The sequence below is a fragment of the Lagopus leucura genome, unplaced genomic scaffold (genome assembly GCF_019238085.1).
Source record: "Lagopus leucura isolate 7727_CA_CO unplaced genomic scaffold, USGS_WTPT01 Super-Scaffold_100022, whole genome shotgun sequence".
In the NCBI taxonomy this organism is placed as follows: Eukaryota; Metazoa; Chordata; class Aves; order Galliformes; family Phasianidae; genus Lagopus; species Lagopus leucura.
Window position 1 is genome coordinate 3955553 of NW_024962275.1, and position 25953 is coordinate 3981505.

The window sequence follows — 25953 nt, forward strand, 5'->3', positions numbered from 1 at the left end:
AAGTGAATCTTGCACCTGAAATGGAAGCATTGTCACATGGTTGGGGGCAGGTCCTGGTAGGGTGAAGTTCTGAAAACCATGCACTTATAACCAGTAAGTGGGGATGCTTTTGGTTCCAAAATGTCCATGGCTTTTCCTGAGCAAATGAGCTGCTGGGTTTCTCTGGCCAGAGTTTAACCATCATCTTGTTTCTGTTTCTGCCCTGACACATTGATTGCAGTGATTAGTGCTACCTTTGTTCTTTTATCCCACTGCCAGAGTGGTGTGTGTGATCCAGTCCAGTGACACACAAGTGGCTTACTGAACAAAAGGGTGTAGCAGTTCAGTGGTGATTGATGCTGGGATAGTTTGCACGCTTGATGTATCCAAGCTCAGAAAAATGTGCTTTAGTAGCAACAACTGCATTGTAGGTGTGTTGGGAGACTGTTAGTCACTGTGCCTGTCCTGTTCATTGTGCTATATTTAAGATAACAGGAGAATTCTGTCCTTTGGGATGCCTGTGAAGTGAAAGCAGAGTATGCATGGTGTTCAGCTTCAGTCATTCTCCGTGTTGCAATCTTAACTGTTGCAGTGAACCCCGACCTTTTCTTCTCAGCACTGTGCGCTTCTACCACTGCTGTCACTCTTCCTCCATGTTGCACGTAGTGTGAGAGCGAAGGCTGCTTGTTTTACTGCTGTGAACTGGGCAGTTCTGTCACTCCCATGTTACAGATGGCACACAGGGATGGATTCTCCCTCTAAGTCAACAGGAACACTTAAAATACCTTTGTCTTTTAAACCCTTTGGCTCTACTTGCCAGGGCTGTGTTGACCTGTCTTCTGCTTTTTCACACATTAAAAAGGCTACTGTTCTGCAAGCTGCTGAAAGACCCTATAGCTGTGGAAGCTGTGAAGTCTGTCTTTCTGTAAATAAAACAAAGCTGGCAGCAGTGTGAATGAGAGGATGCTTTTCTGGCCATTAAATAGAAGTTTGTCAAGGGAATTTTCTCTTAAGGCTTCTCTGCTTGTTTTCTTTCTGCTCAAGCATTCTGCATTTCAGAGCATGTTTTCTTCTCAGACTGTACTTACTCCATGCTGGAAGGAATTTTGTTTTAACGTTGCCTTTTTTCTTGTATTATGTACGCATATAAGCCATGTAATTTTATAATTTGTGTTCTTCCATAAATCATCTTTGAGGTGTGGTCAGTGGCTGAGGCATTTTTCTTATTTAAAACTAAGTTTATTTTTGTCTGATATAAATTCACAGCATCACAGAATTGCAGAGGTTGGAAGAAACCTCAAGAGATCATCAAGTGCAGCCCCCCAAACTGTTGATCTTTCAGCAGAAGCTTTTCCTCCCGTTGTCAGACTGTGCCATTAAGGATATATCTGGAATGAAATTGTGTGCTTGGCAGCTGAATTCTCAGCGCAAAGAAGTTCCTGGTGTGATGCTGTTGGTCCTTGACTCCATAGAGAAGGGAAAATCCCTTGTGTGAGCACAGGGCTGTTTTCAAAGGTTTCTGTCTCGCTAATCCTTTGGTTGTACATAAAGCAGCCTCTCCAGTAGAGGTGAAGTGCAACTCCATGCCATTCCTCCAAGCCATGGCTGTATCTATACTGATGATATCCAACCTAGGACTTTCCTGTTCAATTCTCCTTACCTGTGTATCACTGCACGTGCAGAGTGCAGTTGGGTGTTCATGGAAGGATGCCTTTGCTAGCTGTACCTACAGCTACCTGCCAACCCATCAGAGTAAGGCAGGCAGTTTGCTGGAGCATTACCACACTCCGGATAAAACACTGGGGGGCTTTATGCTGCTTGGTGTGGCAGCAGAGGCAAATATGGCTGAGTAATGCTGAGAGCAGGTGATATCTGTGATGTGGGCAGTAATCATGGGAGCAGTGCGGTGCTGCTGAGGGCGAGGCCGAAGCAAGACCCAAAAACATCAGCATCTCTTCCCAGTCTCTTGTCTACGTTCACGTTTCAGTGCTGGTGAGGTGTGAGGGGTTACAGAACTGGCTCACAGATGAGCTGTGCTTAATTAGCATCCAGTAAATGAAGGCACATGAGTTGGGGGACAGCTGTGCCCAGAAAAACTGGCAGCTTCCAAACACTGAATGAGTTTAAACATAGTTAGCCTCAGGTGAGATCCAAAAAATAACATGGAAACACAATGATTTAAGAGACTTTATTTTTGCAGTTACTGAAGGGTGGTGAGGTGTTGCAGTTTACTTTTTGCCTATAGAATGGAGAGAAGTGGCCAACAGCCAACGGCTAGAGGTGGGTTCTTTATTCACAGCCTATGGACTGTGACAACACCAAGAGTAAGCAGAACTGTGGTCCTAAAAATGCAAGGCGTCCTCTCCAGTCTGCATGAATAAATGATGGATGAAATGGCTGCTGTATTGTAAATGGAATTTATAATGTTAACAATATAATACAGTCTCTTGCCACAACGAGTCCATTCCCAAGCCGTATATTAGGTCTCCTTTCTTGTCTTTAAGATGCTTGGGAAGGAGCCAAATGCGTTATTCTTTAATACAAATAAATGTAAGCTAAGCAGAGCTGTATGTTGAACGATGCTGATACATCAGACCTCCTGGCCACATGTGCCTGATTGCTGAGGCCTCGACTAATTTGCCACCAGCTCCCACGCAAATAATGGTAGAAATGAAAACGAAGGTAGGCTGAGTACATTCAATACAAAGAAAGGGCAGAAAACTTGGTTGTACAGCCTGACAGGCTACTCTGTTTTGTTCTGATTTCACTGCTTCACCAAGCAAGACCTCCTTTCTTGGCTACAAAGTGCTTCCCGTCTCTTTACTTTAATCCCTGAAATTGCATGGAGTGGGGTGGAGCTCTTGGACCTTGGCTGTGTTGTTGGCCAGGAGAAAACAGCAGTGTGGCAAAAACAGGTTATCTTTAGGCTTTGCTCACACATCTCACCCTGCAGTGAAACTTGTTATGACACCTAGAGGATCAAAATGATAAAAGGAGCTCTTAGGACAGTCTGAAGCTCTTCTCTGCAACTGAAATCAGTGTGTGATTTCTGCACGACAGTGGCTGAACGCCCCAAATCTCTGCCAGGAGTGCTGAGAAGATGGCGATGGAAATCTCTTCAGAACCCAGATTTCTGACAACACCGCTCAGCTCCCTCCTTAAATTTATTTGGGATGCTTCATGGAAGCTGATTATGGAATAAAAATGATTGGTGAGATTGTTGGCACTTTCTGCCACTAATGGATTGCTTTTCCACTGGCCTGGTAGGGTCACAAATCACTCTCAGAGATGAGAGCTTCCCCATCTTTAAAGTGAAACCCATGGAGAACCAGCATACCTAGTAAATTCCTATAGGCAGGATTTCTTTCATTTCTGTGTCCAGCTCACATGGAGGTGTCACACGTCTGTTTGTTGAGCATGTAAATGTGCATGAAGCCCAAGTGCTGTAGGCCTCTCTACAGCTGGGTCTGTCCTCCATCACATCAGGCAGTTTTTGTTGTCTGGGGCTTTTGATCGCATGGATTTCAGTACTTTCAACAGCTGAAGAAGAATTTGAGGTAAACAAGTAAAATCAAAAGCTCTACTTGTACTGTTTGAAGAGGTCACCTTTTTGCAGACAGGAGTATAATCTGAAAACTTTTTTAAAGGAATCAAATGCTGGCTGCTGACGTGAAAACCTCTTGAAAGAGCACAAGTGGCTTTCCTTGGAAGGAGAAGTGCCTGTCAGCTCACCCTTCTACTAGTGAGGTATGGAGCTCATTGGACAGCTTCTCCATTAATGCACAGACATCTCCATCTTAAGAAGAACTTTCAGGTCTGCAGGTACTTGCTGTGCTGGTTTCTTTCTGTATGATTTCAATAATGCTTGATTCTCTTGGTATAAACACCTGTGTGCTAACAAATGTCTAGCTAATGGGTTTGCAGTGCTGAAGCTCTCTGTAAATTTACATTGTTCTCTTAAATGCCAGGTTTTGTGAGAGTGATTTTTTTATTTTCTTGTCTTGCAGGGGTTTCTGTTTTGTGATTGTAAGTTCTCCAATGCAACTGGACTGGTGAAGCAGTACCTGGAGCTGCACCAAGTAGGGCTGGCTTCATGGAGGAGCTTGAATGTGCCATCTACTGCCCAGTCTGCAACCACAGCTCCCTCTTCTAGCTCTATTGAGTGGACTTGTTTTGTTTCTTGGTTTTCTTGCCCTGCCCACCACCTTCAATGTTTCTCAGGTGTGCTTTGATACAGGACACAGCTGCACAGGATACAGCTACTGGAGGATTAGCACTGCAAGTTTCTACTTCTGCATGCAGTTCATCAGGCTTTGCTTGAAGAGGCCTAGGGACTGAACACCACGGTACTTGGGGTTCATGGGGAGGTGGGACCGTCTCTGGAATGGACTTAAGAAGCTGGGGATGTTTTGTCTTGAAAACAAAGAAACCCCAACAAACAGCACCTGATCAAACAATCCAAACTCCTCAGCCCCTCATAAAAGCTTGGTTTACTGGTACATCACCCTCAGTAATCTTGGCTGTTCTGAGCTTTGTTGTGCTCTTCTGTGGTTGTTTTCTGGGGGAATTCAGTGCTGCTGTTGCTTGGCATGTTCCCACCTGCCTCTCATAAGTGTGCTTTTGCAGAGAATCTGCTGGCTGCAGTTCGCCTGGGATATGGCTTTGTGAAATAGCAGATTTTCCATTGCTTAATCTAATTTGCTAGAGAAAAACACTAGTGCAGGGAAAGGAGAATGTGTGCTTCACCTTCCAGAAATGTCATTAGAGACCTTGATCTTGTTACAGCCTGTTCTGTGCTATTACTTGTAAGAACAGTAACACATAAGGATTTGAAATATATCTCAGTAAGAAAGTATGAGGAAAGAGCAAAGTGTCAATGGCAACAGACAGCAAACGGCTGCATTAAAGGGAGGAAATGCTTGTGTCAGCCCACTCCCTCAGAGATCAGATCTCAGCAGGGTGAATTTGACCCTCCTTGCTTCTGTAGTAGATTAACTGAGTCCTGTGACTTACCTCTGTGGTGCTCCTCGAAACAGGCACCGAATTCCTTTGCTCGGTATGGCTTTGGATACGATGCAATTAAAGTTGTGTTGATGCTGATCCCCTTATTTCTTGTCACTGTCTTTGACGTGCTTGACTGTATATTGCTTCCTTCACGCTGATTCTCTATGAGAATCTCAACACTGCAGTCCCAGGTGCTTAACTGAAGGGCTCCTTCTGCCAAGGTGCAGCATGGCCCCATCTCTGGGGGAGGACATGGGAGGTTGGGCAGCTGAGATTCCCTGGAGAACCACCCCTGGGCTGCCCAGCATTCTTCAGCTGCAGGCTCATTTGGAAACGGCATTTCCATGAGGCTGGGGCTTAATATATCGTTCATTGTCTACAGCTAGCGGTGCAACCTAAGTTCAGCAAAGTAATTAGGAGAAATAATTAACGGCTCTCAGTGATGAAGCAACGTCTCTCCCTCCCCTTTCCCTCACCGTTGGTGCACCTTGCCAGTGACTCAGAAAACACAAGAGGACGTTATGAATCAAAAAATAAGTTTTTACCTGTAATTAACTGTGCACACAGAAAGGAAAACGTGGCAATCAAGCAGCAATTGATAGTTGCTTTACTGTAGGAGGATACACCATAATCAAACGCTCATGGCAAAATGTCCCTTTAACTTGTGGCTCCTTTATAATGTTTACTTCAAACAAAAATAAGTCTCTACCAAAAAAAAAAGAAGAGGATTTGAACCGTACACTATACGGAAATGTGTGGATAAGACACTGCCCTCCTCACGCTCCGTACGCCTGATGGCCCCTGTGTTCTCTGTAAGTGCAAGAAAACAAAACCCGGCAATGAGATACAAAATCAATGCAGCAACTAGAGCTGTAGGCAACGGTATGTGAGCAGCCAGGCCCGGCTGGCGGCGGGGCTACACAGCGGGATGGAGCAGAGTCCCCTCTTCCCTCCCTCCCTTCCCCTCCCTGTGGTGTTGCAGGACTCTGATGTTATCATGAGAGGCTTTTTTGAAACGGGACACTAAGAGGGAGGGAAGAAAAAGAACACCCCAACCTCTACCAAAGTAAATAAATCATTAAAAAAAGAAAAGATTCTCGCTTGGATTGCGGCACTGTGGCACCAGGGCCCCGGGTCGCCCTGTGCGGAGTGGGGAAGGAAGGATGGCCGTATCTGCGTGGCTCTGCTGCAGTCCCTGCGTCGCTGCTCAGCCATCAGCTCTGTGCTGCGGCTGCCCCGCGTGGTTCCGTGGTCAGGAGTCAGCCCTGCTTTTCAGCTGCTTGAAAAGTGGCCGAAAGACATTGTGCAAGTCTTAGCGTGAAGGAAGGCAGAGGAGCTGGTGGGGAGATCCACCATTGCCTTGCACTCCCCGGACCCTCGGTGCTGTGCCTCGGCTGGGCTCCCTCCTCCCAGCCTCAGAAGTCAGCCCAGCCACGCAGCTGCAGGCCCAGCACGCTGAGGACGATGGTGCTGATGGCAGCCCGCGTGCTGGAGGCACCATCACAGTCCTTTTTGTCAGCTTCGCACCGTGACTGCTGGCACAGGACTCCCTTGAAGCCCACGGGGCAGATGCAGCGCTGGTTCTGGTAGCAGGTGCCGCCGTTCTGGCAGAGCAGGAGCTCGTCGTCACAGACGTTGGCTGGAGGGAGGGAGGGATGGCGGTGGGGGTTGTGCTGCAGGGCGTGAAACCCCTCGGATGCAGCAGGAACCAGAAAGCTTTTGGTTTTCTGCTTTGGCTCTGAGGGGCTCCATCGTCAAACCCTGACAGAGTGGGACCGGTCCCTGTGCCAGAGGAACAGATCTGGGGCTGCAGACTTCAAAGCTGCTTTGGATCTGGGAGGAATGACCAAGCTCACCCCCCACCATGGGGCGGGCAGGAGACACGCTCCTTGTTGGAGATCTCCACCTCTCTGGAAGTGCCACCCCTCGTGGGACGCCCCTTCCTTCACCGGAGATCCCCCCACATTGGAGATCCCTTTCTCATGGGAGATTCCCTCCTCATTGGAGCTCCCCCCACGTCCATGCCCACCTCCCATCTCTGTGCCCTGACGGGGGGGCTGCCCGCAGTGCTGCCGGTTACTCACGGAAGCAGCCCTGTCTCCAGTAGTAGTTGGGCAGGCAGTCGTCACACTTTGGCCCCGTGGCTCCTTCCTTGCATTCACAGTAGCCGGTCTCGTTGCAGCGGTCGTGCAGGGAGCCGATCTGATTGCAGTTACATTCTGGCCATGAAGACAATGCTGTGAATCCTCACCCTGCCCACAGGCTTTGCGCCTCCTCGTCCCCCCATGGAGGGGCTGGGGACTTTGGAAAGGCCTGGCTACGTGCCGTGGGCTGGCACTGAGGGCGCGCGTGTCTGCCTGACACCACCCTCACCGTGGGCAGCCCCTGCTACAGCAATGCATCTGAACCCAATTGGAAAGATTATTTGGGCTTTGGTGCCCGCAGATATTATTTTGGGCTTGGTAGATTGCAAGACCCTAAGAGCTGCTGTCCTCTGAGAGCATCCCAGTGGACACGCTGCCCTCAGAATGGGCTGATCCAAAGCCCATCTCACAGCACGAGGTCCCAGGCCCAGCGCTGCTCCCGAGGCAGCATGAGTGCTCACCTATGCATACATTCTCATCGTCCAGCTCTGCCGAGCTGTTGCGGTAGAAGCCCAGGCGGCAATGCTGGCAGTGCTGGCCCCGCGTGTTGTGCTTGCAGCTCACGCAGGTCACCACGTTCAGGAAGTCGATGTAGCTGCAGCGATTGGAGTGGCCGTAGCACTCACAGTCTGCAGAGAGGAAGAAAGAGAGAGGTGGGCCGTGGGGAAGCCTTTTGCTCCAACAAAATGCAATGGTTGCTGCCTGTGGGGCTGAGTGCTTGCAGTGGGGGCTGTACCTCACTGCTGCATGGGGGTTGGGTTGGAGGTCTTTGCTCAGAGTGGGGCCAGGATGGTTTGTCCCTGCAGGGTACACAGGCAGGAGCCAGCCCCAGGACACAGCTCTTCGGGGAAATGCATAATTACAGGAGCAGCCAGTGGGCTGTGGAGTGCTGTCAGGTGTTAATTAAAGAGCTGCCTTGTTAATCAGTAGAGCCCAGCTTGATGTTTTAAGAAGGGAGAGGCATGGGGCTATGTTGGGGCATGCAGAGCTTTGGGGAAGATTGTGCCCTGCCTGTTGGTGACAAGGAGGAGCTGGGCGGGCAGAGAGGTGATGGGAAGGCCTGGATGTGTGGAACCTGATGCATATGCAGGTAAGCCCTGGCTGCTTCTCTGGCCTTTTCCTCACGTGTCCCTTCTCAGCATGGCCTTTGCTGTAGTACTTCCCCAGGCAGTGCCTATTGTGAAGCATGATGACTCTCAGTTCTGGCTGAATGTGTTGTAGCTTAAAATGAGCATGTGCTAGGATGCACGGCTTGTGTGGGCTTTTTTCTAGGGAGATGGGCATGGGGAGGTGGCCCAGTGCTGCCTGGCATGGCACAGACCTGCCATTGCTGAGCAGAGTGTTGCTCCTGTCCTCACTGTGCTGCGCTGACCTTTCTCAGCTGTGGGTGTATGTTGAAAAACAACCACCTGGGTTTAATTTCTAGCTGGAAGAACTTAATTATTTGCTTCTTGTGTTTGCTTTTTATTACTGTGACGTGGGATGGTGATCACCTTGCAGTACTGTAGTGCTGTGTTCAGGATAATGAATCTTTCTGGGAGTTGAAGAGGACAACACAAGAGGAGGGGAGAGTTCTTGGCTGCTCAGTGGCACAGTCATCCTGCTCAGGAGATGTCTCAGCCAGCTGGCAGGAGACAACGTGAGCAGGGATGGTGTTGGGCAGATCTGAGCTTCTCCAGTGCTGGAGAGGTGGAGGTGGGTTCAGATCAGGGGTTTGGGTCTAGGCTCCCACGTTAAGCATTCCAGCATGGCAGAACGATGGCAGGGAAGCATGGGCAGGCATGCATGTGGGGCTGGAGGAAGAGATTTATGCCAATGAAATGAAGATCAGGGAGGATGGAGCGTGGCAGAGGTTTCCCCATGGTTGGCAGCTGCCTGAGTAGGAGCTGAGACCCTCTGTGAAACAACCACTGCCTGCCTGATTGATAACCAAAGAACTCCAGCTCACGTGGTTCTGCTGCTGCAGTTCACAAGCAGTATTTCACCCGAGGTGTGTGATCTTACAGAGAGCAAACCCTCCCCATCTTCTCCATGTCTGAGGCTGCAGCTCTTTCGAGGACTGGGAGCCCTGAAAATCCTCACTCCCTCCTCTTACCTTTATACGTTTCAATAGGAGCCACCGGGCCGGTGTCTGGTTGGAGCCGGATGAGTTTTGAGTTCTTTGAGGATGCTTAAGGAAAATCAGAGACAGGCTTTTTCTCAGTGCTCCACACCACTTTGCGTCCTACACTACTGCGAGCATCTCTGCTATGAGAACAATGATGAGCCAAGTCAGGAACACCGCGCTGGCAGCGTTGAAAGCTATTTCTGCACCAGACAGCTGGTAGCTGCTACATTTCTCCTCTTCTTTTCCCCTCCTCAAAGTTTGATGCATGAAAAATTCCATGCACGGCAGTATTGCAATGCACAGAGCCGAGCGCTGGGCAGAAGGAGCCATCCACGCGTCCCCTGCTTACACACGGGATTGGCTTTGCTAGACTGAGGATCTACAGGTATAAAGAGCTCCTGTCTGTGGCCTTGCTTTGATGATGGCCATGCAGACAGCCCCTCACCACCCTCAAAAAGCAGCTAGGACCACAGCTAAGAGCACAAAAGCTACGGAGGTGGTATAAAGCACAGAATCCTGCAGAACCCAGGCTGCTCCAGCCCTCTTGCCCATCCCAGCACCTACCTGACTTCTTCTCATGCCTCTTGCCTGCAGAGTGTGCTATGCGCCCTGCTTTGTTCTTCGGAGCTGCTATGTGAGATGATAAAATAGATCTGAATGCTGAGGTGGAGATACAGAGCTCCCCATGCCTGCTGTGCTGGGCTGGATGGTAGCTGATGCACCAGAAGTGGCTGCCCATGGCTGAGTTGGTGCTTGTGGGACCCCCATTTTATCTTCCACGTTCTCCAAGTGTGGAAAAGGCAAATGATCTCTCAAGGAATGGAGTACAAGGAAACTGACTCCTGATTTCTCTAGTTTGTCCCACCCATCCACATCTGCCAACCCCAAAAGGGCATTCAGAAAGACTTCTATGGGGTGGGATGAGCAGAACTGAGCTGATCTCAACTACGAGTGGCAGAATGGATTGCACAATGCTGGGCATGCTGAGGATGGGCATAATGTCCCCAGCCTGTGGGCAATGAGGGAGAAAACACACCTGCTCCATCTCTGGGAAAGGGCCTTACCTCGAATGTTCTTGGGAGGGTCTGGTGGCTTCAGCTTGGGTTCAGGTGCTGCTACTTTTGTTGGGCTCTGAACAGCTTAAGGTGGCATCAGTTAGAGAGAACATCAGATTTAATACAGGTCTTGCACTTGCTTGCTTAAAAAGGAGAGAAAAGGACACTGGAAGCTCTATTCAGGTATCAAAGGTGGGTTGGTGGAGCCATGTGTGGTTGAGGATACAATGGGGCATGGATAGGAGACAAAATCTCCTGGAAATTGGTCTTCTAAGGGGAGCTGCTGGACAGATGAGTGTTGACATGTGGTCACTGTATTGCATGAAGCATGGAGAAAAGCAGACCTCTGCCAAGACTCAGAAGTCCCCATTGTCCAGTACAGACTGTCAGCGTCACCTGGCATTGGTGCAAATGGTGTTGGCCTATCTTATTGCTATTTCAAATACAATTTTTTCTCTCTGTGAGGTTAGAGACAAGCCCAAAAGCACACAGTTCAAACAAGCCTGAATTCCAGCACTTTCTGTCCCCCATTTACTATGAGCAGATGCTGGGTTGTGTCCTGGCCCGGCTCCAGCTGCTGTTACATTCTGCACTGGAAGGGATGCTGATGTCTATGGGGGAGATTGCAACAGGCATCTCAGCTGGAAAAGGGCAGTGAGCCCCACCAGCAGCTGCCAAAGCATGTGTCAGTGGGAGCCCTGAGGAGGAGGCACTGCAGCCCCAACAGCCTCCCAGGGCTCCCACCAGGAGCTTCATAGCTCACCGTGGGCAGACACGTGGGAGACCTGAAGCGAGGAAATATGTAAGAAGGCATCTATGCTATAAACGACACAAGCCTATCTGTTTACAAAGTTATTCTGGTCTCAGGAGACAACAGGATTTCCATGATCCTCTCTGTTCACCCCGGCAGCAAGCCGAGAACAATCTCTTCTACCACTTATCATCCTCATCTTTCATGTATGCGACTAAACCCTGAGGCTCAATCCAGCCTCACCAGATTACCAGCTGCATGTAGGGCACAGATGAACCCCCAGCTTTTCCCAGGCGGGAGGAAGAGAGAGATGCATGGAAAGAAGATACGCAGAGCTACGAAGGGAAGCGGTGGGAGCAGGGACTGGCTGGCAGGACCCGGCTCAGCCGTGTGTCTCCTACCTTCTGCTGCCCCAACCTTGGCTGGGGGAGAGCCCACCTGCAGCGGGGCGGCCGCCGACAGGCTGGGATAGCCTGGCAGCAATCAGACAGAGAGCTGTGTTAGGAGCTGTGCTGGGGGAGCTGGGAACCAGCTGGGAGCTTTGCATTGCGCTGGAGGACAAAAGCTGGCCTTGTGGCCGTGAGCTTGTGCAGGTTTTTGTGCCTCAGGTGGGATTTGGCAGCTAACCTCCCCACGTTGCAGTGCAGAGGATAGGAGGGAAGCAGTGCACCGAGTTCTCAGCCCTTCTGAAAGCACTGCTTGAGTTTTGTGTGTTTGCAGAGGAATATCCTACGTTGGAGGCACCAAGTCCTGATTTCTGCTGCAAACTCAGCCCTGCTTCAGGCTCTGCTCTTTCCTTGGAAATAGCAGTTACAGAATTTGCAAGCCCCTGCAGGGAAATTAAAGCAGCAGGACATTTATAGATCCCTAGTTTTGATTTCTCTGCACGCTTTTGACCCCTCTGCTTCCATGCCCCTCTCTGTCTCCTCAACAGTGGTAACAATCTTTAGGTTTGCTAGAAAACAAATCGAGGAATGCGAATTTAAAAGCCACATTATTAATTTCAGGCTCCAATTGGGTAACATAAGGAGGAGGAGGGAAAAAAAAATTCCTTGATCCTTGCCAAGTTTCAAAGGACAAACCCGAGTAGGAGAGAAATGTGATTTCCCAGCCTCGTCAAGGGGATCATAAACAATGCAGAATAAAAAAGAATATATTTTTTTCCTAAATGATGAGCTCCAAGAGAAGGTGATAGACATTGTCCTTTTCAGCTGAGAAGTGGAAACCAATTGATATTAATATGCTGTTAAAGGAGAGTATGAAAAAAGCCCTGTGCAAATTGGCAAGGGTTTAATTAGAGTCACAATAAAAAACAGCCCTGGAGGCATTTTGCTTTTTAGTCATTCGCATACACCTCCACTCACATCGCGTGTGCAGAGCCAGGGAAATTATTAATGCTCATTATCCCGAGAACTTTTCCCTTGTAGCTCTGTGACATTAATGGACAGCTTTACATTTCGGGAGTGGGAGAGAGATGCTTCACCCAAACCCGCTCCACACCAACGGGAGCCCCAGGCACGTCCTGCTGGGGCTTCTATGGCTCTGGTGGCATCCCCAGGTCTTGGTGGGGTTTCTGATGAGGCAGCAGGAAGTGAACCAAGGAGCCCTTCTTTGTAGAAAAACACACTGGGGGAAGAGATGTTTGAAACAGTGCGGAAGTACGGGGGAAGGACCTTGAGAAGCCCTTGTCTTTCCCCAGGTGCATGAGCATCTGGGAGAGAAGGGCATAGGATGTGTCTGTCCAGCACCAGGGAGTTGGTAAAACCCAAACCAAAGCTTAGGTTGGTTCTGTTTGTCCCAGAAGTGAATTGGCACTGCTGGGTTACAAACCAGTCGGAAAATGAAGCAGGAAAAGGGGAAAAAAAAAACCAAAAAACCTACAAGAAAGCTCCTTTTGCTTATTTTGAATGCGGGGGAAAATGTAACTAAAGACAAGGCAGATTTGACAGGCTCTGGGGAAGACTTAGAAATAACAAAACTGCAGAAGGCAAGGGAGATTGGCACTCAATTCATCCTCCTTGGGGTAACTGTTCTGCCTGTTTTGGCAGATCCCGCTATGCTCAGACCACAGCCTGTGTCCTTGGACACACTCCTTTCCCCTCTCACCACACAACGGGCACAAAAGCATCCCAAGAACATGAGCACGGCTTCTCCATGACCACAGAAAGCACCACGAGCAGCCAAAGGAAGCTGCTGTCTGCACCCCAGAGTCAACCCAACTCTGATCTACCCCTCTAGTCTACGTGCCTGGCTGCTATGCCAGCGTGAGGAGGGATGGAGGAGAAGGGAGAACACATCAGTATGGCTGGAAATACCTGTTTTTTCCTCCTTCTCTTTCACGGGCTCAGAGGCAGCGGGCTCAGAGGCGGGTCTGATGATGCTTGCTTATGGTGGGAAGCAGAAATTCAGAGGGTGAAAAAACAGCGTGTATGTTAGAGGGCGAAACAACACAGCGATGGGACAGGGACCTGGGGGGAGGGGGGGGTGGGATATTAATGTCTGTCTGAGCTGACTTTTAAGTAAGGAGGAATTTGTTTCATGCTTCTAAAATTGAGGAGAGAGGCAATGACAGAGTATCTCACTTGGGATTGTTGCCCATCTCGGGGTTATTGCGTCTCCTGCAAGCGGGTCACCTTTTTTTAATGAGATGTTTTCCCTGAGGTGCAGGTGAGTTCCACTCTGAGCCCCTCGTGGTATTTAAAGAAGTACTTTACATTTTGCAGGGCTGGAGTGGGAAGATTATCTCTGGACATCTCTGGAGGCAGGAGACCAGACTCCCTCTATGAAGGGACCATGAGAGCTGCAAAATCCCAGCCTGAATCTCCTTTCCTGCACAAAGGTAGGAACTGGGGGCAAACTCTACCCTCCTAAGCTCTGAAACAAATTAGGATTGGGCTTCGCTTTGATTCCACATCACAGACACAGTTCTGGGGTGGGACCTGGCGGTGCAGAAGAACAAACCAGGGCTTGGATGGAGGTGATCAGCTCAGCCCTGCCCCTGTAGAGGCAGAGATGTGGTGGCTGTTCCATGGTTTACATTTCTTTGTTTACTTATTACCTGGTGCTAAGGGGTGATGTGAAAACGCTATGAAGGCATTGATTCTATCCAGGGAGAAGGGATAACCCCCGAAGGCAGGATGCTTTCCAGGTTGCTCAGAGCAGCTTGGCCCTTCATCCCCAACACTGCACTGTTGCCTCCCTGCCCACCCCAGATGGACAACACTCAGAAATCATATGTGAGATAGGCACTAAATACACCACTCACGTACACATAGCACTTGAGAAAAACAAACAATAACAAAACAGGCCTAAAATATTGCTGCGAGTGAGCATGGATAAAAATCAGGTGACCCCAAGTGTGTGGTGGAGAGGTGGTTCCCCCCGTTGTGGACATAGTGGGGATGGCAGCACTGGGTGGCCAACCACCTCCCCATGCATACTGTGGGTCACAGGAGTGCTTTTGAACAGAGCAGGAGATTACCCAGAGTCCGTGGAAATCGGAGATAAACCCCCAGCTTCCCAAGCAGGGTACCTCCCTGAATACAGCTATATATTCATAAACATGTAATCAAGTTTCCTCATCCCTTTGACTGGCTTCTGGCAGCTCCCCCAGACAGACTGTTACTAACATACTGTGGGTGTAAATCTTCCTCCTGGGAAATATCAGGCCCAGAAAGCATGGCAATGGGAGGAATGCGTGTCTAATTCCCCCATGAGGAGCTTAAAAAAAAAAGTCCTGCTGTTAAGTTTTATCTGCTCATTTCCAAAAGAAAAGTGAAAATGATGTCTCCTTGTTTGCAGGGGAGGGGAGGAGGAACCCCAGGAGAAAGCACAAAAGTTTTCCTCCATGGGGTGATTGCAGAAATTAGGAAGGGGTGTTATAGGCGTGTGCGAGCTCCATTCTCTGCCCTTTATTTGTGCAGAGCTGCTTTGGGATTGTTGGTGTGTGCCAGTTCTCTCTGAACGCTTGCCCTTGAGCAGGCAGCCAGCCTGCAGCTCAGCCCTTGAGATGGGACTTGAGGCAGGATTTGGAGAGCCAGTGAAGGCAGAGCCAGCCCCCTGGGGGAAGGAAGGTGAGCACAGTCCTCTCCCATTGTGACTTTTTGGGGGAAAAGAAAGAAAAAGGAGGAAAAATAGGGAAAGGATGCTTCCCTGCATCCAGTCCTGGCTTCTTCCTGCTGCCCTGATGGTAAGAGAGGGGGATGTCAACCCATTGCATGGTCTTGGGCTTCAAGGTGGATCTGTAACTGTTGGCTTCATGGTTGGAGGAAACATGGCACCTGCTCCCAGTGCCTTGGGACTGGATAGGGGCAGAGCAAACCAGGTCTGCTCAGAGGTTGAGAGATGTGAACCTGTCAGGCTGATTTTTATCCATGTCCCCGTATCATCCTAGAGCACAGAAAACCCACAGCACTCCTCACGCATTCTCCAGCATCACCAGAGGAGCCAGGGTGAGAAGAAGGCAAAAAGAGGAGTGCAGGAAGATGGCACCCACCTGGTTGGGTGGTGGTGGAGGCAGGAAGGGGGGTGCTGGTGGTGGTTGTGGTGGTGGGGATGGGTTTTGCAGTGGTGGTTTTTGCAGTGGTAACCCGCTGCGGTCGCTCAAACGCTATCAAAGAGAAGAGGTGGGAGGCACTTACTGCAGGGCACAGAAGGGTTCTCTGCACCCCATGGGCTGAGCTGATGGCTGATTTCCCAGCACGGTTCCAACTGGGGCACTGGGAGGTTTCTGTGGATTAAGGCTGTGACGCTGGGAGCGTGTGCGTGCGGGGCTGGAGGCTGTGGCTCTATCAGCTTACCCTGTTGGCGCTGATATTAGCTTAAATACTTACAGCTCTATCATAAACTAATTGCCAATTAAACTTGAAAAGAGGAAAAGAAAGCACGCCCTGTGCAGAGGAGAGAGCAGGATGGGCTCCTGCTTGCTGCCTTCCCCATGCCAGATGGCAGAGCCGTGCCCACCGCAGCACAGCTTCCTCCCAGCACCCCAAATCTGCTCAGCACCAGCGACATCAACCTGTCCCACCGCCATTTGTTCCTTCCCACCAGCATCTTCCACTCACCAGGGCAAAGGAACTGCTGTCCTGGCTTCAGCACGGTGCTGGCTGCGATGCCCATTGCCTGCCACAACGGCCGGGACCGAAATAACATGTGGAACACAAATTCCTACTTAACTTACACCTGCTGCCCTCGTGTCCTTGTTTGTCCCACTGCTTCATGCAGATTATTGTGCTTAATTTCATAATAGCCCTGAGCTAGTTTAAATACTTAATTTAGGTCAAGTCTAGTCTCCTATGCGGGCTAAATAATCTCTCCTTAACTGGCCTTGGATACAAATCCCTCCTGTCTGCTTTCTGCACATTGCTCTAAGCACACCCCCAGCTTCATCCTGGCAGAAAATTTTGATGGGAAACATTTTCCAGTGAAACAAATGCAGAGCTGAGAATGCCAGGCTGCGTAAAGGGGAAGAAGGGTTGCCAAAATGTTTCTGATCAGAAAAGCAAAGAATGTTTTGGACTTGTAAAGCTTTTTTTTTTTATTTTTAATCCTAAATTACTTAAGGGAGACTTTTAGTTTCTATTTGAAAATTTAAAATCAAATTACTCTAAATAGGGTTCATTTACCCAGAAAAAAAACTATTATCCAGCTTTCAGTTAGGTGCATTTTTCTTAATTGTATTTGAAGTTATCTGAAACCACTTCTCCTCCAGTTCTTTCCACTTGCCTGCAAACTGAAGAGCTCAGTATTCATTCAGCTCTATGATTTGTTTCTTCTGGAGGGCAATTCTGAGCCACGAAACTCAGAGCCAAGCTACTGCTTCCCCCAGACTCAGGGCTGTTTGATACCAAACTACCTCCAGCTTTGTTAAATAAGGACTCCTATTATTCCTATTATTCCTATTAATCTTTCAAGAGAAATCCCTCCTCAGCTCTGCACTCTTTGCTGCAGACTCTTCGCAGGCATATGTTCATGGACACACACGTGTACATACAGACGTACACACACTGTGTGTGGGTTTTTCTATAGGTAGCCCAAGGTGACCCAGCCTGGATGCTGTGCCAAATAATTCAAACCCAGCTCCTTCTTAGAGCAAAAGTCTGCAACACTGGGGGGAAAAGTTCACAGCGAGCAGTGGTGTTTCTGAAGAGTCTTTTTTTATTTCCTTTCCGGCTGCCATTCTAACGAACCTCATGGGGGGAAACCATGCCAGAGGAAGAGGCAAAATGAGGCTGCTGAAGTCAGAGGAAGAAAATATAAGACTCTTTGACAGGACAGAAAATGAGGAGCAATTAGGGGAGACTTATTGCCTGGAAAAATGATAATGGACAGAAAACAACCATATTTCTTTTTTTCCTAGTGACATCCACAAGGAGCATGCACCGAGGGGTTAAATGCCAGCATTTCAGTTACGTTTTTACTTACTGCCAACTGCTGAGCCTACAGCTGCACCTGGAAAAAAACAAGGAGAAACGGGTCACTGGGAGCAGGAGATCAAACAGGTGCACAGAGACCAAACAGCCATCAGTTGGCAGGGGCCTTGCTCGTAGTCAAATATGTCTGATGCATCATCTTAAAAGCTGCTCTTGTCAAAGCACAGAGGAGATTGCCCAGGGTCTGATATCACACACCTTTCTCATGGCGTAGAAAAGCCATCTTGGTCCTGGCTGAAAGGTTTTCTGTTAACCTTGACCTCCCATTGATGCCCAGTGAAGGACAAGCGCGTCTTGTGAGGTTCCCTGTGCTAAGTGTGGATTGCAGGGTCTGGACCAGTTTGTAGCATCCAGGCAGTCCTCAGCGGGAGAATTTCAGTGCCCTTCCCATAGGGGGCTGCAAAGCCACGAGATTCAAATCTGCCACCCGAAGGCATTGAAAGCCTCAGCTTGGCACGAACACAGAGCAGGGGGCCACTGGTGGAAGGCTTCCAAGAGGAGAGGGCTGTGGAGAACAGTTCCTCTTGCAGAGGAAGAAGATGGTGATGGAGGAGGAGGAGGAAGCAACAGAGAGATGAGGGGAAAGAAGGAAGACTGATTGACAGATGGGAAGAGAGATGAATGGGAGAAACAAGAGAAGAAGAGAAAAAGAGATAGGAAGAGACACAAGGAACAGAGGGGAGGGAAAAAGAGAGAACAGCATGTCTGTGCCTGTCAACACCAGAAACTTTCCCAGTCTCCTTTGAAGCGATGCAGCCGCTTGGTGGTAGCTGACAAGCTCGTTCCCTTTCAAAGAACCTGCTCGTCTACCATCCCTGGCACACACAAAACATTCCCGTCACGGCCTTCGGAGCCTGGATTTCAGCTTTGATCATCTTAAAGCACATAAATCTTTCAAAAAATTGGGGGGAGGGAAGGAAAAGATTCTCTTTGGTAATGCTCAAAGCTTCTGTTTGAAAGGCCGAAGGGGCTACTGTGGCTGTGTGACATTTAAACAAGTCTGTTGATGTGGACTGGATGGAAACCTAGAAGAAAGTGGCCCATCTGTGATGTTTCCTGCCCCAATTCCCTGGCTGAAGGATGGTGGGTAGACATCCTTTCTCTAATCTGCGCACCTTCACTTCTGTCACTGTGTCGCTGCAGCAATCGGATGAGACTGGAGCTGAGCAGAGGGACTGCAGCTCTCAGCGCTGCCTGTGACGCCAACACACACAGAACAGGATCCAGAAATCAGCCAAGATAGCTGCGGTGCAGCTCCTGCAGCCGGCTTCACTAGGCTCACGGGCTATGGGAAAGCCAAGGCTCTACTGTGGCCAAATAATTTTCTCCAAGGGACAGTAATGTGCATTGCTACAAAGCCACAAACCTTTGCTATGTACCGTATTTGTACAGGTCTAAATGGAGTCGTCCTTGGACTCACCACTGACCTACCACCCACCAACAGATCCCCTTGGAGCCCACCCGGATCCGTTCTCATTTCTCTGTGCACCACAGGTAAATCCTCACTTCCCTTCTGAAAGCTGAGTGCCCTGCACTGCTTTGAGATGGAGGAGGAGAAGACGAGAGCTTGCTCCCATCCATGGGCATTGTGCAGGCTGAGATGCAGGTTACTTACATGCATTGGGGGAGCCGTTGGGGAGGGGCAGGTAGGATCCTGCTCGCCAAGACCTGGAGCGAAAGTTCTTCTTGCACTTGCCGCAGTCCTGCCCCGTGGTGTTGTGCTCACACTCGCACTGGAGGCTGCCCTCCTTGAAGGTGCACAGGTTAGCGTGGAGGTTGCATTTGCACCTGGAAGAAAACAGGAGAGATGTCAGTTTTGCTGCACCTCGTCCTTGCCCCAGTGTGTTTGAAAATGTAGAGGTGAAGCTGGGTTGGTTACACTTCTACTGTTCCTTCTGCGGTGTTTTTCCACTGAACCCAGGGAATTTGGTGCTGTGGGGTTATGATATCCTGGGGGATCTGCACAATGCATTCCGAGATGAGAGATTCCTTATTCCTCCCACCCAACTGTGGGAGCAGAGACCATTTCATGGTAAGACAGTCTCCATCCAAGACCCCAGGAATGAGTCCCTACATTTCTATGACAGACAAGCAGCTGTCAGCCCAGATGTAGGCTTTTACTTGGAGGCAGAAAGGAAGCTTTGGTTTTTCAGATGGAGGAGAGCAGTTAACACCAATGTGGCAGCCCCTTGGCCCCCGTACATCGTTCTCAGTTCAAGAGTGTTTTCTCCTGTGGTGTGAAGCTGCACCACAGGACTGGATGTTGTGTTGAGGGACATGATTTAGTGGGAGCTATTGGTAATAGGTGAACGGTTGGACTGGATGATCTTTTAGGTCTTTTCCAACCTTGATGATTCTATGAGTCTATGATTCTATGATTCTGTGATTCTATGATTCTATGATCAAAACCCCTTTTTACTTCATGCAGCCAGCCCACTGTGCCCGGGAAACATCACCGTCAGAACCTGCCTTATAGTCAGCACCTCATTGGAGAAGGCAACAATGAAAAACACTATTCAGCAACCTGCAAACATTAACAAACTTCTAATGAGCTGTAGGCCAGTGTGCAGGGAGTAATTATCACTGTGCACAGCAACTCCTTTTGCTCAGACTCGGGAGGTGACATGTGCAGAGCACAGAGGCTGAGCTCGTAGCTCACATGTGGTTCTGTTCAGCACTCAGTTCAGCCAGTTGGGCAAGTGCTGTGGGTACCAAAAATCCTTTTTCATTCTGGACAGTGGATCCCAGCACATCGTGATGGTTTCTCACTGCTTTCTCCATCGTGTAATAATGTATACCCTTAAAAGCAGAACCATTAGAAAATAGTGATGCTGAACCTGATGTGAATGTGTGGAGCTGACCAGGATGTGTTCTGCTTTGTAGGGCTACTTGCAGAGCTGAGGGAAATGAAATGCTCGCAGAGAAGCTGTGGGAAGAAACAGCCTGCTTCTTCTTGTGCTCTGTCAGCCCAGGAATGAACAAAGTGGATGAGGCTGGGAGTTGTGCTTGGTCCCTTCCTGGCTACAGGCACCACGCATGCCTAGGAGCACTTGGATCCCCCAAAGAGGCTCCCAGGCACCGTGCTGATGTGGTGAGCCTGCCTCTGCTGCCTCTGTTCATGCATGGCTGGATACACTGACCTCATGTAAGATTTCTTTCCTTCCTCCCTCCCTGTCCTAAATTCTAGCAAACTGTGCTCAGAGGCTGAGCGTAAGCTGGGTGAGTATCCCCATAGCACAGCCCTGCTCAGCTCTGGCCAAGCAGGGTAGGGAGTTTCACAGACCCTAAAAAGGAAGAGGGGAACAGGGGAGCAAATGATGCCAGTGGAGCAGGGGCTGACATGCTCAGTGTGCTCCATTGGAGCCTGGAGCTGGAGGAGCTGCATCAGGCTGAAAGCAGACAGCCTCCAAGCACCCACACTCTGCAGCTGAAGCACGCGGTGGCTTTGGGCAGTTTCACACCTGGGGATGATGCATTTCAGCTGCTCTGTGCCCATTGTGAGGACAGATTTCGGCAGAGCCGTCTCAGCCCTTTGGTAGAGGTGATGCCCGGCCATCGGTGCTGCAGAGCTGGGCTCTAAATTATTCAGCATCCAGCGAATCTGGCCTCCTTCTTTCACTTCCGAATAAGCGAGCGGGAGGGGAGAAGGGAAGGAAACAGGCAGGGAAGGGGGTTAAAGCAGGTCAGAGCCTCACTGCAGCCGCACCGGGCCCTGAAGCAGAGCAGCAGTGCTGGAGAGCCACAGCTGCCTCCTCCTGTCCCTGCACGGTGTCTGATCCTTTGCCAGCGGAAGCTCCTTTGCCGGAGAAGAGCTTCACTCCCTAATTGGTGTAAACAAGGAAAATTAAATAAAGAGCAAACACAGGCAGCCTCTCACCCTTCTCGCCTATTTCTCACTTCTCAGCCCGTCACCGCTGTGCAGAAGTTTTGTTATCCAAAAGATCAATTTTACTGGGGAATTGCTTTCTGGCTTTGACCTTTGAGGATCATCAATCTAAGCAGGGAACTATAACCCCAGTGAGCTGACCCCCCAGCACAGCACTTCTCAGAGCAATCAATCAGGCTGCATTATTTAATAGCCAGCAGCTGGCCTAGGTTGCCAATCCCGTTTTGCCCCAGCCTTTCTGCATTTGGACTTCCCCACTATGCAGCTCAGCTTTAACCCCTTCCCCAGGCTTTCCTGCCTCCCCCTCTGGGCCTCCAGCCCAAGGACATGCTCTCGTTGCCAGTCTGTGCTCAGCATCATTCCCCAGCCAAGATCCAGCTGGTGGAGACAGGAGAAAATGACATTAACCCGGTCCCCTGGGTGGGAGCTGCTCGTCCTGCTCCTCTCTTCTCTTCTTTCCTGGGCGTGCAGCCATCTCAGGAAAGAGAGGATGAAGGGAAAGGTTAGGAGCAACTTAGCAATGAGGCTTAAAGAGCAGCAGTGGGGCAGACACCTGTGCTCTGCAATGGTGAAGGCAGCAGTGGCCTCAGTCCAGAACTGACTGATCTGCCTGCAGCACAGAGCTGAGCACGGGGTGCTCTGGTTGGATACCACTGGCACAGTTGCCCATGGAGTGGTGGAATCACTGTCCCCAGAGGTGCTCCAGAACCACAGGCACTGAGGGATGTGTCAGTGGGCACGAGCTGGGGTTGGTGTTGGGCTTGGGGTTCTTAGACGTTCTTTTCCAACCTTTGTGATTCTGTGATTCTATTCCACAATTCTCCTTTCCAGCTCATGGCTCCAGACTAGCAGTGATGGCAGCAGTTCTTGGTGAGTACTCAGAGCCTATGTGTGGTGCAGCCATGGTGGGTGACAGCAAACCCAAGGGGAACACAACACCCTCAGTGATCTGGGGACAGCCAGCTCTGCTGCTGGAAGGTGGACACAGCTGCCTTTTGCATTGCAAGCTCACACCACACCTCAGCAAAAGTTGCCAGAGCAACACTTGGCCCAACACGCTGCAGTTTGCAGTGTGCAGATAGGGTATTTATGAGTTTATCCTTAGTGCAGGTCATTCGGCTGCTGCCTTCCCTCCAAGTGGTGCAGAGCAGTTGGAGGCTGCCAATGCCTCCACCAGGGAATGGGAAGGAGCTTGGAGAGCCAAGGAAAGTTTACAGAAAGTGTCCTTCTTTTTTTTTTTTTTGTTTTTTTAAGCCATAAAGAGCAGCTCTCCCTGCGTTTCCCCAAGTCAGCATCCTGGAGGTCACAGCAGCGAGCGGCTGGAGGTGTGCTGGTGCCAAGACATCAGGCTGCGGGAGCAGGCACAGCCCGCGGGTGGGTGCAGGAAAGCAGCCACCTCCCCTGAGCTTTCACTACCATTGACTTTAGAAACAAGTTTTAAAAGATCTCTCAGCCCTTCCTTCCCTTCCGAAGATCCTTACGTGTTTCACAACCGCTTTTCTGCTCATAGCTGCGTTTTGAAGAGCACGAAACTCAGGAACATCTCTTTGCTCCTTTCCTTCCTGACCTCTTTGCTGAATGAGCAAAGACATGGGGCAGCAAAAGCCACGATGGTGTGTGACCACCTCTCTTTTCCTCTGATCCAGCCCATGCTGTCATCTCCACCCTGTGCTCGAGGTGAGGATGCTGCTGCAGGTGGCCCAGGGATGTGGTGGAGACCTGGTCCCCTCCAACTGGCTCCCATGCTCTCTCCTATCTGTGCTCTGGGCTGGCAGTGGTGCCCCCCTGCTCCCTTTCTGCTTACCCAAGCTGGCATTGGGGAAAGATAGAACACAGCAGAAAGCTGCTAATGACTGCCATCCAAAGGAAGGATTATGATCGCTTTCCCCTGAATTGTTTGCTCTCACTGTAATTGATGAGCCTTTAATGAGTCTCATGGGATGTTGTGTTTGAAGGGAGCTCTTTCCTCTCCATCCCGAAGGAGAACAGTGTTTCAACTGATCTCTGCTCTTGGGGAAACATGAATAACTCTTCCCCTCTCTCTATTGTCATCCCCAACCATGCTCACAGCATGCTCCAGCAGCTGCCTGGCTGTGGCTCACCCACTTTTTACCTGCTCCTTTGCGACTGTTTTGGCAGCTCAGCAAAAGCATGGAGCAGATCTGTTGGGCAAAGCACGACGAGTGCTCAGCTTGGATTGCTTCTGGCCCATCTGTGCATGCAGAAGCAAGGAGAAATAGTTCCTAATGGCTGGTCTATGTAAGAGGCACAGTCTCTTGCTGAGGACCTGTTGGGCAGAGCGGGGCTGAAGGGGCCATGCAAACACAGAATGGGACAAATGTGGCTCATTCACCCAGGAGCAAAGCCAGGAGTGTAACTGAGCTGTGGTTGAAGCCAAACAGGGAGGAAGAGACATCTTAATGCTCTGCTGCTTTCAGCGCAAAGCGGGGAAGGAGGGAGGGGGTTTTGCTGCTTTTTGTAGAGCCAAAAAATGAGCAAGTAAGAAAAACACCCTGGGTTCAGACAGAGGGACGTGCTGTGAGTGGTTCCTTTTCCTTGCGGGTTTTTGCTTCTGGTTGTGTGGTGGGGACTGATGAGGGGAGGAGCCCTGCTCACTGCCCTTCGAAATGATTTGAGGTTTGGGTTGCAAAGAGGAGACAATTTAAAAGATGCCAAAATGGAGAGTGTGCTAGCTGGCTGTTCCCATTCAAGTGGCTATTTATTTGAAATAAGGTGACACTCACCAGCTGTCAGGATCCTGCTGACTGGTGGAGCATTGTTTACATTCAAAGCTGTCTTAAAAAGGCAAACACAAAACCAAGCTTCCCCATTAGGGGGTCAGGCAGCAGAAGGGAGGAAGGGTGAGGAGGACATCGCAGCGATACATGACCGTAAATATTTGCAGAGTAATGTGTGTAAATGCTCTTGGTCTTTCTCCTGGAATGCAATAATGCTTGCAATTGAGTTCATTGGCCAAATTGGATTTGGGCTCCTGTAGAAGTCTCTTTATATTAAGTGCTTTAACATACATCACCTTCTCAGTCTATCGGCAAAATTCTATTATCTGCTCAGGGCTGGACACAGCTCGGCAAAAAAACCTGGGTGGAAATGAAAACCTTCACAAAACTAGGCAAGGAGCAGGTAATGGGACCTGGAGCATCTGCCTGTTGACAGAGTGTCAGCAGTGCCTGGGTGCAGGGGGAGATTTGTCCCTAACTGCCTCGTTCCCTCCCAGCAAGCTTCCGTGGGAGTAAAGCCTTTTACGAGACTGTAGGAAAGCAAAGCAAACAGTTGCTGTGCCTTAACTTAATTTAACTATATGACCAACAGCAAGGTTTTGCTTGAACTGAAGCTAATTCCAGCCTGGGTGAGTGCCAGGGAAATTCATCCTTCCAGCTCTTGGGGCTGCCTGGCACGGAGATGAGGACGGAATGAGGACCTCATGGTACCGCTGGCGCAGGCTTGGCCGTCCTTGACACCAGGATGCTGTTACTTCTGGGGACCGGTGCGTGGCTGCTGGGGGCTGTGGGACAGAGCAGGGGTGATGGGGGCTGTGCTCAACCTGGTTTTTGTGGTCTTCCCAAAGATGCTGAGTGTGGGTGGGGATGGCTGTGAGCTGCTGTGTCAGATCACGGGAGAAAGTAGAATCACAGAATCATGAAGGTTGGAAAAGACCACTCAGATCCCCAAGTCCAACCCAAACCCACCCCACTGTGCCCACCACGTCCTTCAGTGCCACATCCCCACAGCTCTGGTAGATGTCTGGGACAGTGACTCCATCACTCCCTGGACAGCTGTGCCAGTGCAACACTGCTCTTTCTGAGAAGAAATGTTTCCTGATGTCTGTGTGGTATGGGGCTTGTTTTGGGGTGATGTTCCTGGGCATGCCCAGATGGCAGAAGCCCATGCTTCCCCAGATCCTGTACCCCCAGGTCCCTGCTATCTCCTTTCTGCAATGCAGAAGTTATGCAGCTGGTGGGTCCCACCTGATCTTCACGAGAAGGCATTCAGTGGGGACGTCAGTCGTTATGCAAAGTCTAAAGGGACTGCTCCAGAGTTTTGTGTCTATTGCACGGTGATGAGCATCGCTCCCTCCTCCTGCCTTTCTCCACAGACTGCTTATCACCAGCAGGACAGACAGACAGAGCATGCACAGGGGCAGGGAGGACAAAGGAGAAAAATCTTCATAATCAGCCTGAAATTGATTCGCTTCTGCTCAATCTGATTTCTCCTAACTGAGTCCATGTGTCCCAGCTATGGCACATTAGCTTCAATTACAGCTTATTAATGTCTCTGTGATGGAGCGTGCCCCACTGAGCACTGTGGTGACTGACGTTATGGAGGGGAAAAGATTACTCCAAAGAGACATGATGTGTAATGGAGACAGAATCCATCTCCCTCTGCCAGTCCCAGCAGACAGGAAAAGCTCATCCACCCGCTCTCAAGAAAACAACCGAGCTCACTGCTGCACCAGGGAGAAGATTGGAACTGGATGATCTCTAAGGTCCTTTCCAACCTAAGTCTATGATTCCATGACTCTACAATGAGCAGTGAGCAGAGATCTGTGGGGAAAAGCCCTTCCGCTTCCCTTACCCG

The 25953-nt window shown here is 49.9% G+C and overlaps 1 protein-coding gene across 2 annotated transcripts in view; it reads right to left on the reverse strand.

The window, feature by feature from the left end:
• Positions 1-5168: 5168 nt before the first annotated feature.
• Positions 5169-25953, reverse strand: part of NTNG2 (netrin G2) — a 39580-nt gene continuing 18795 nt past the window's right edge. Inside the window, exons 4-13 of one of the 2 annotated variants that reach the window (XM_042879043.1) lie at positions 19087-19259; positions 17464-17490; positions 15536-15649; positions 13356-13424; positions 10299-10373; positions 9799-9864; positions 9223-9297; positions 7589-7756; positions 7068-7202; positions 5169-6622 (exon numbers count right to left, since the gene is read on the reverse strand). In XM_042879043.1, coding sequence (XP_042734977.1) covers positions 6399-6622; positions 7068-7202; positions 7589-7756; positions 9223-9297; positions 9799-9864; positions 10299-10373; positions 13356-13424; positions 15536-15649; positions 17464-17490; positions 19087-19259 — 1126 coding nt within the window. In that variant the 3' untranslated portion in view covers positions 5169-6398. The remainder of the gene's footprint in view (positions 6623-7067; positions 7203-7588; positions 7757-9222; positions 9298-9798; positions 9865-10298; positions 10374-13355; positions 13425-15535; positions 15650-17463; positions 17491-19086; positions 19260-25953) is intronic. The other variant, XM_042879042.1, reaches the window with a different exon arrangement.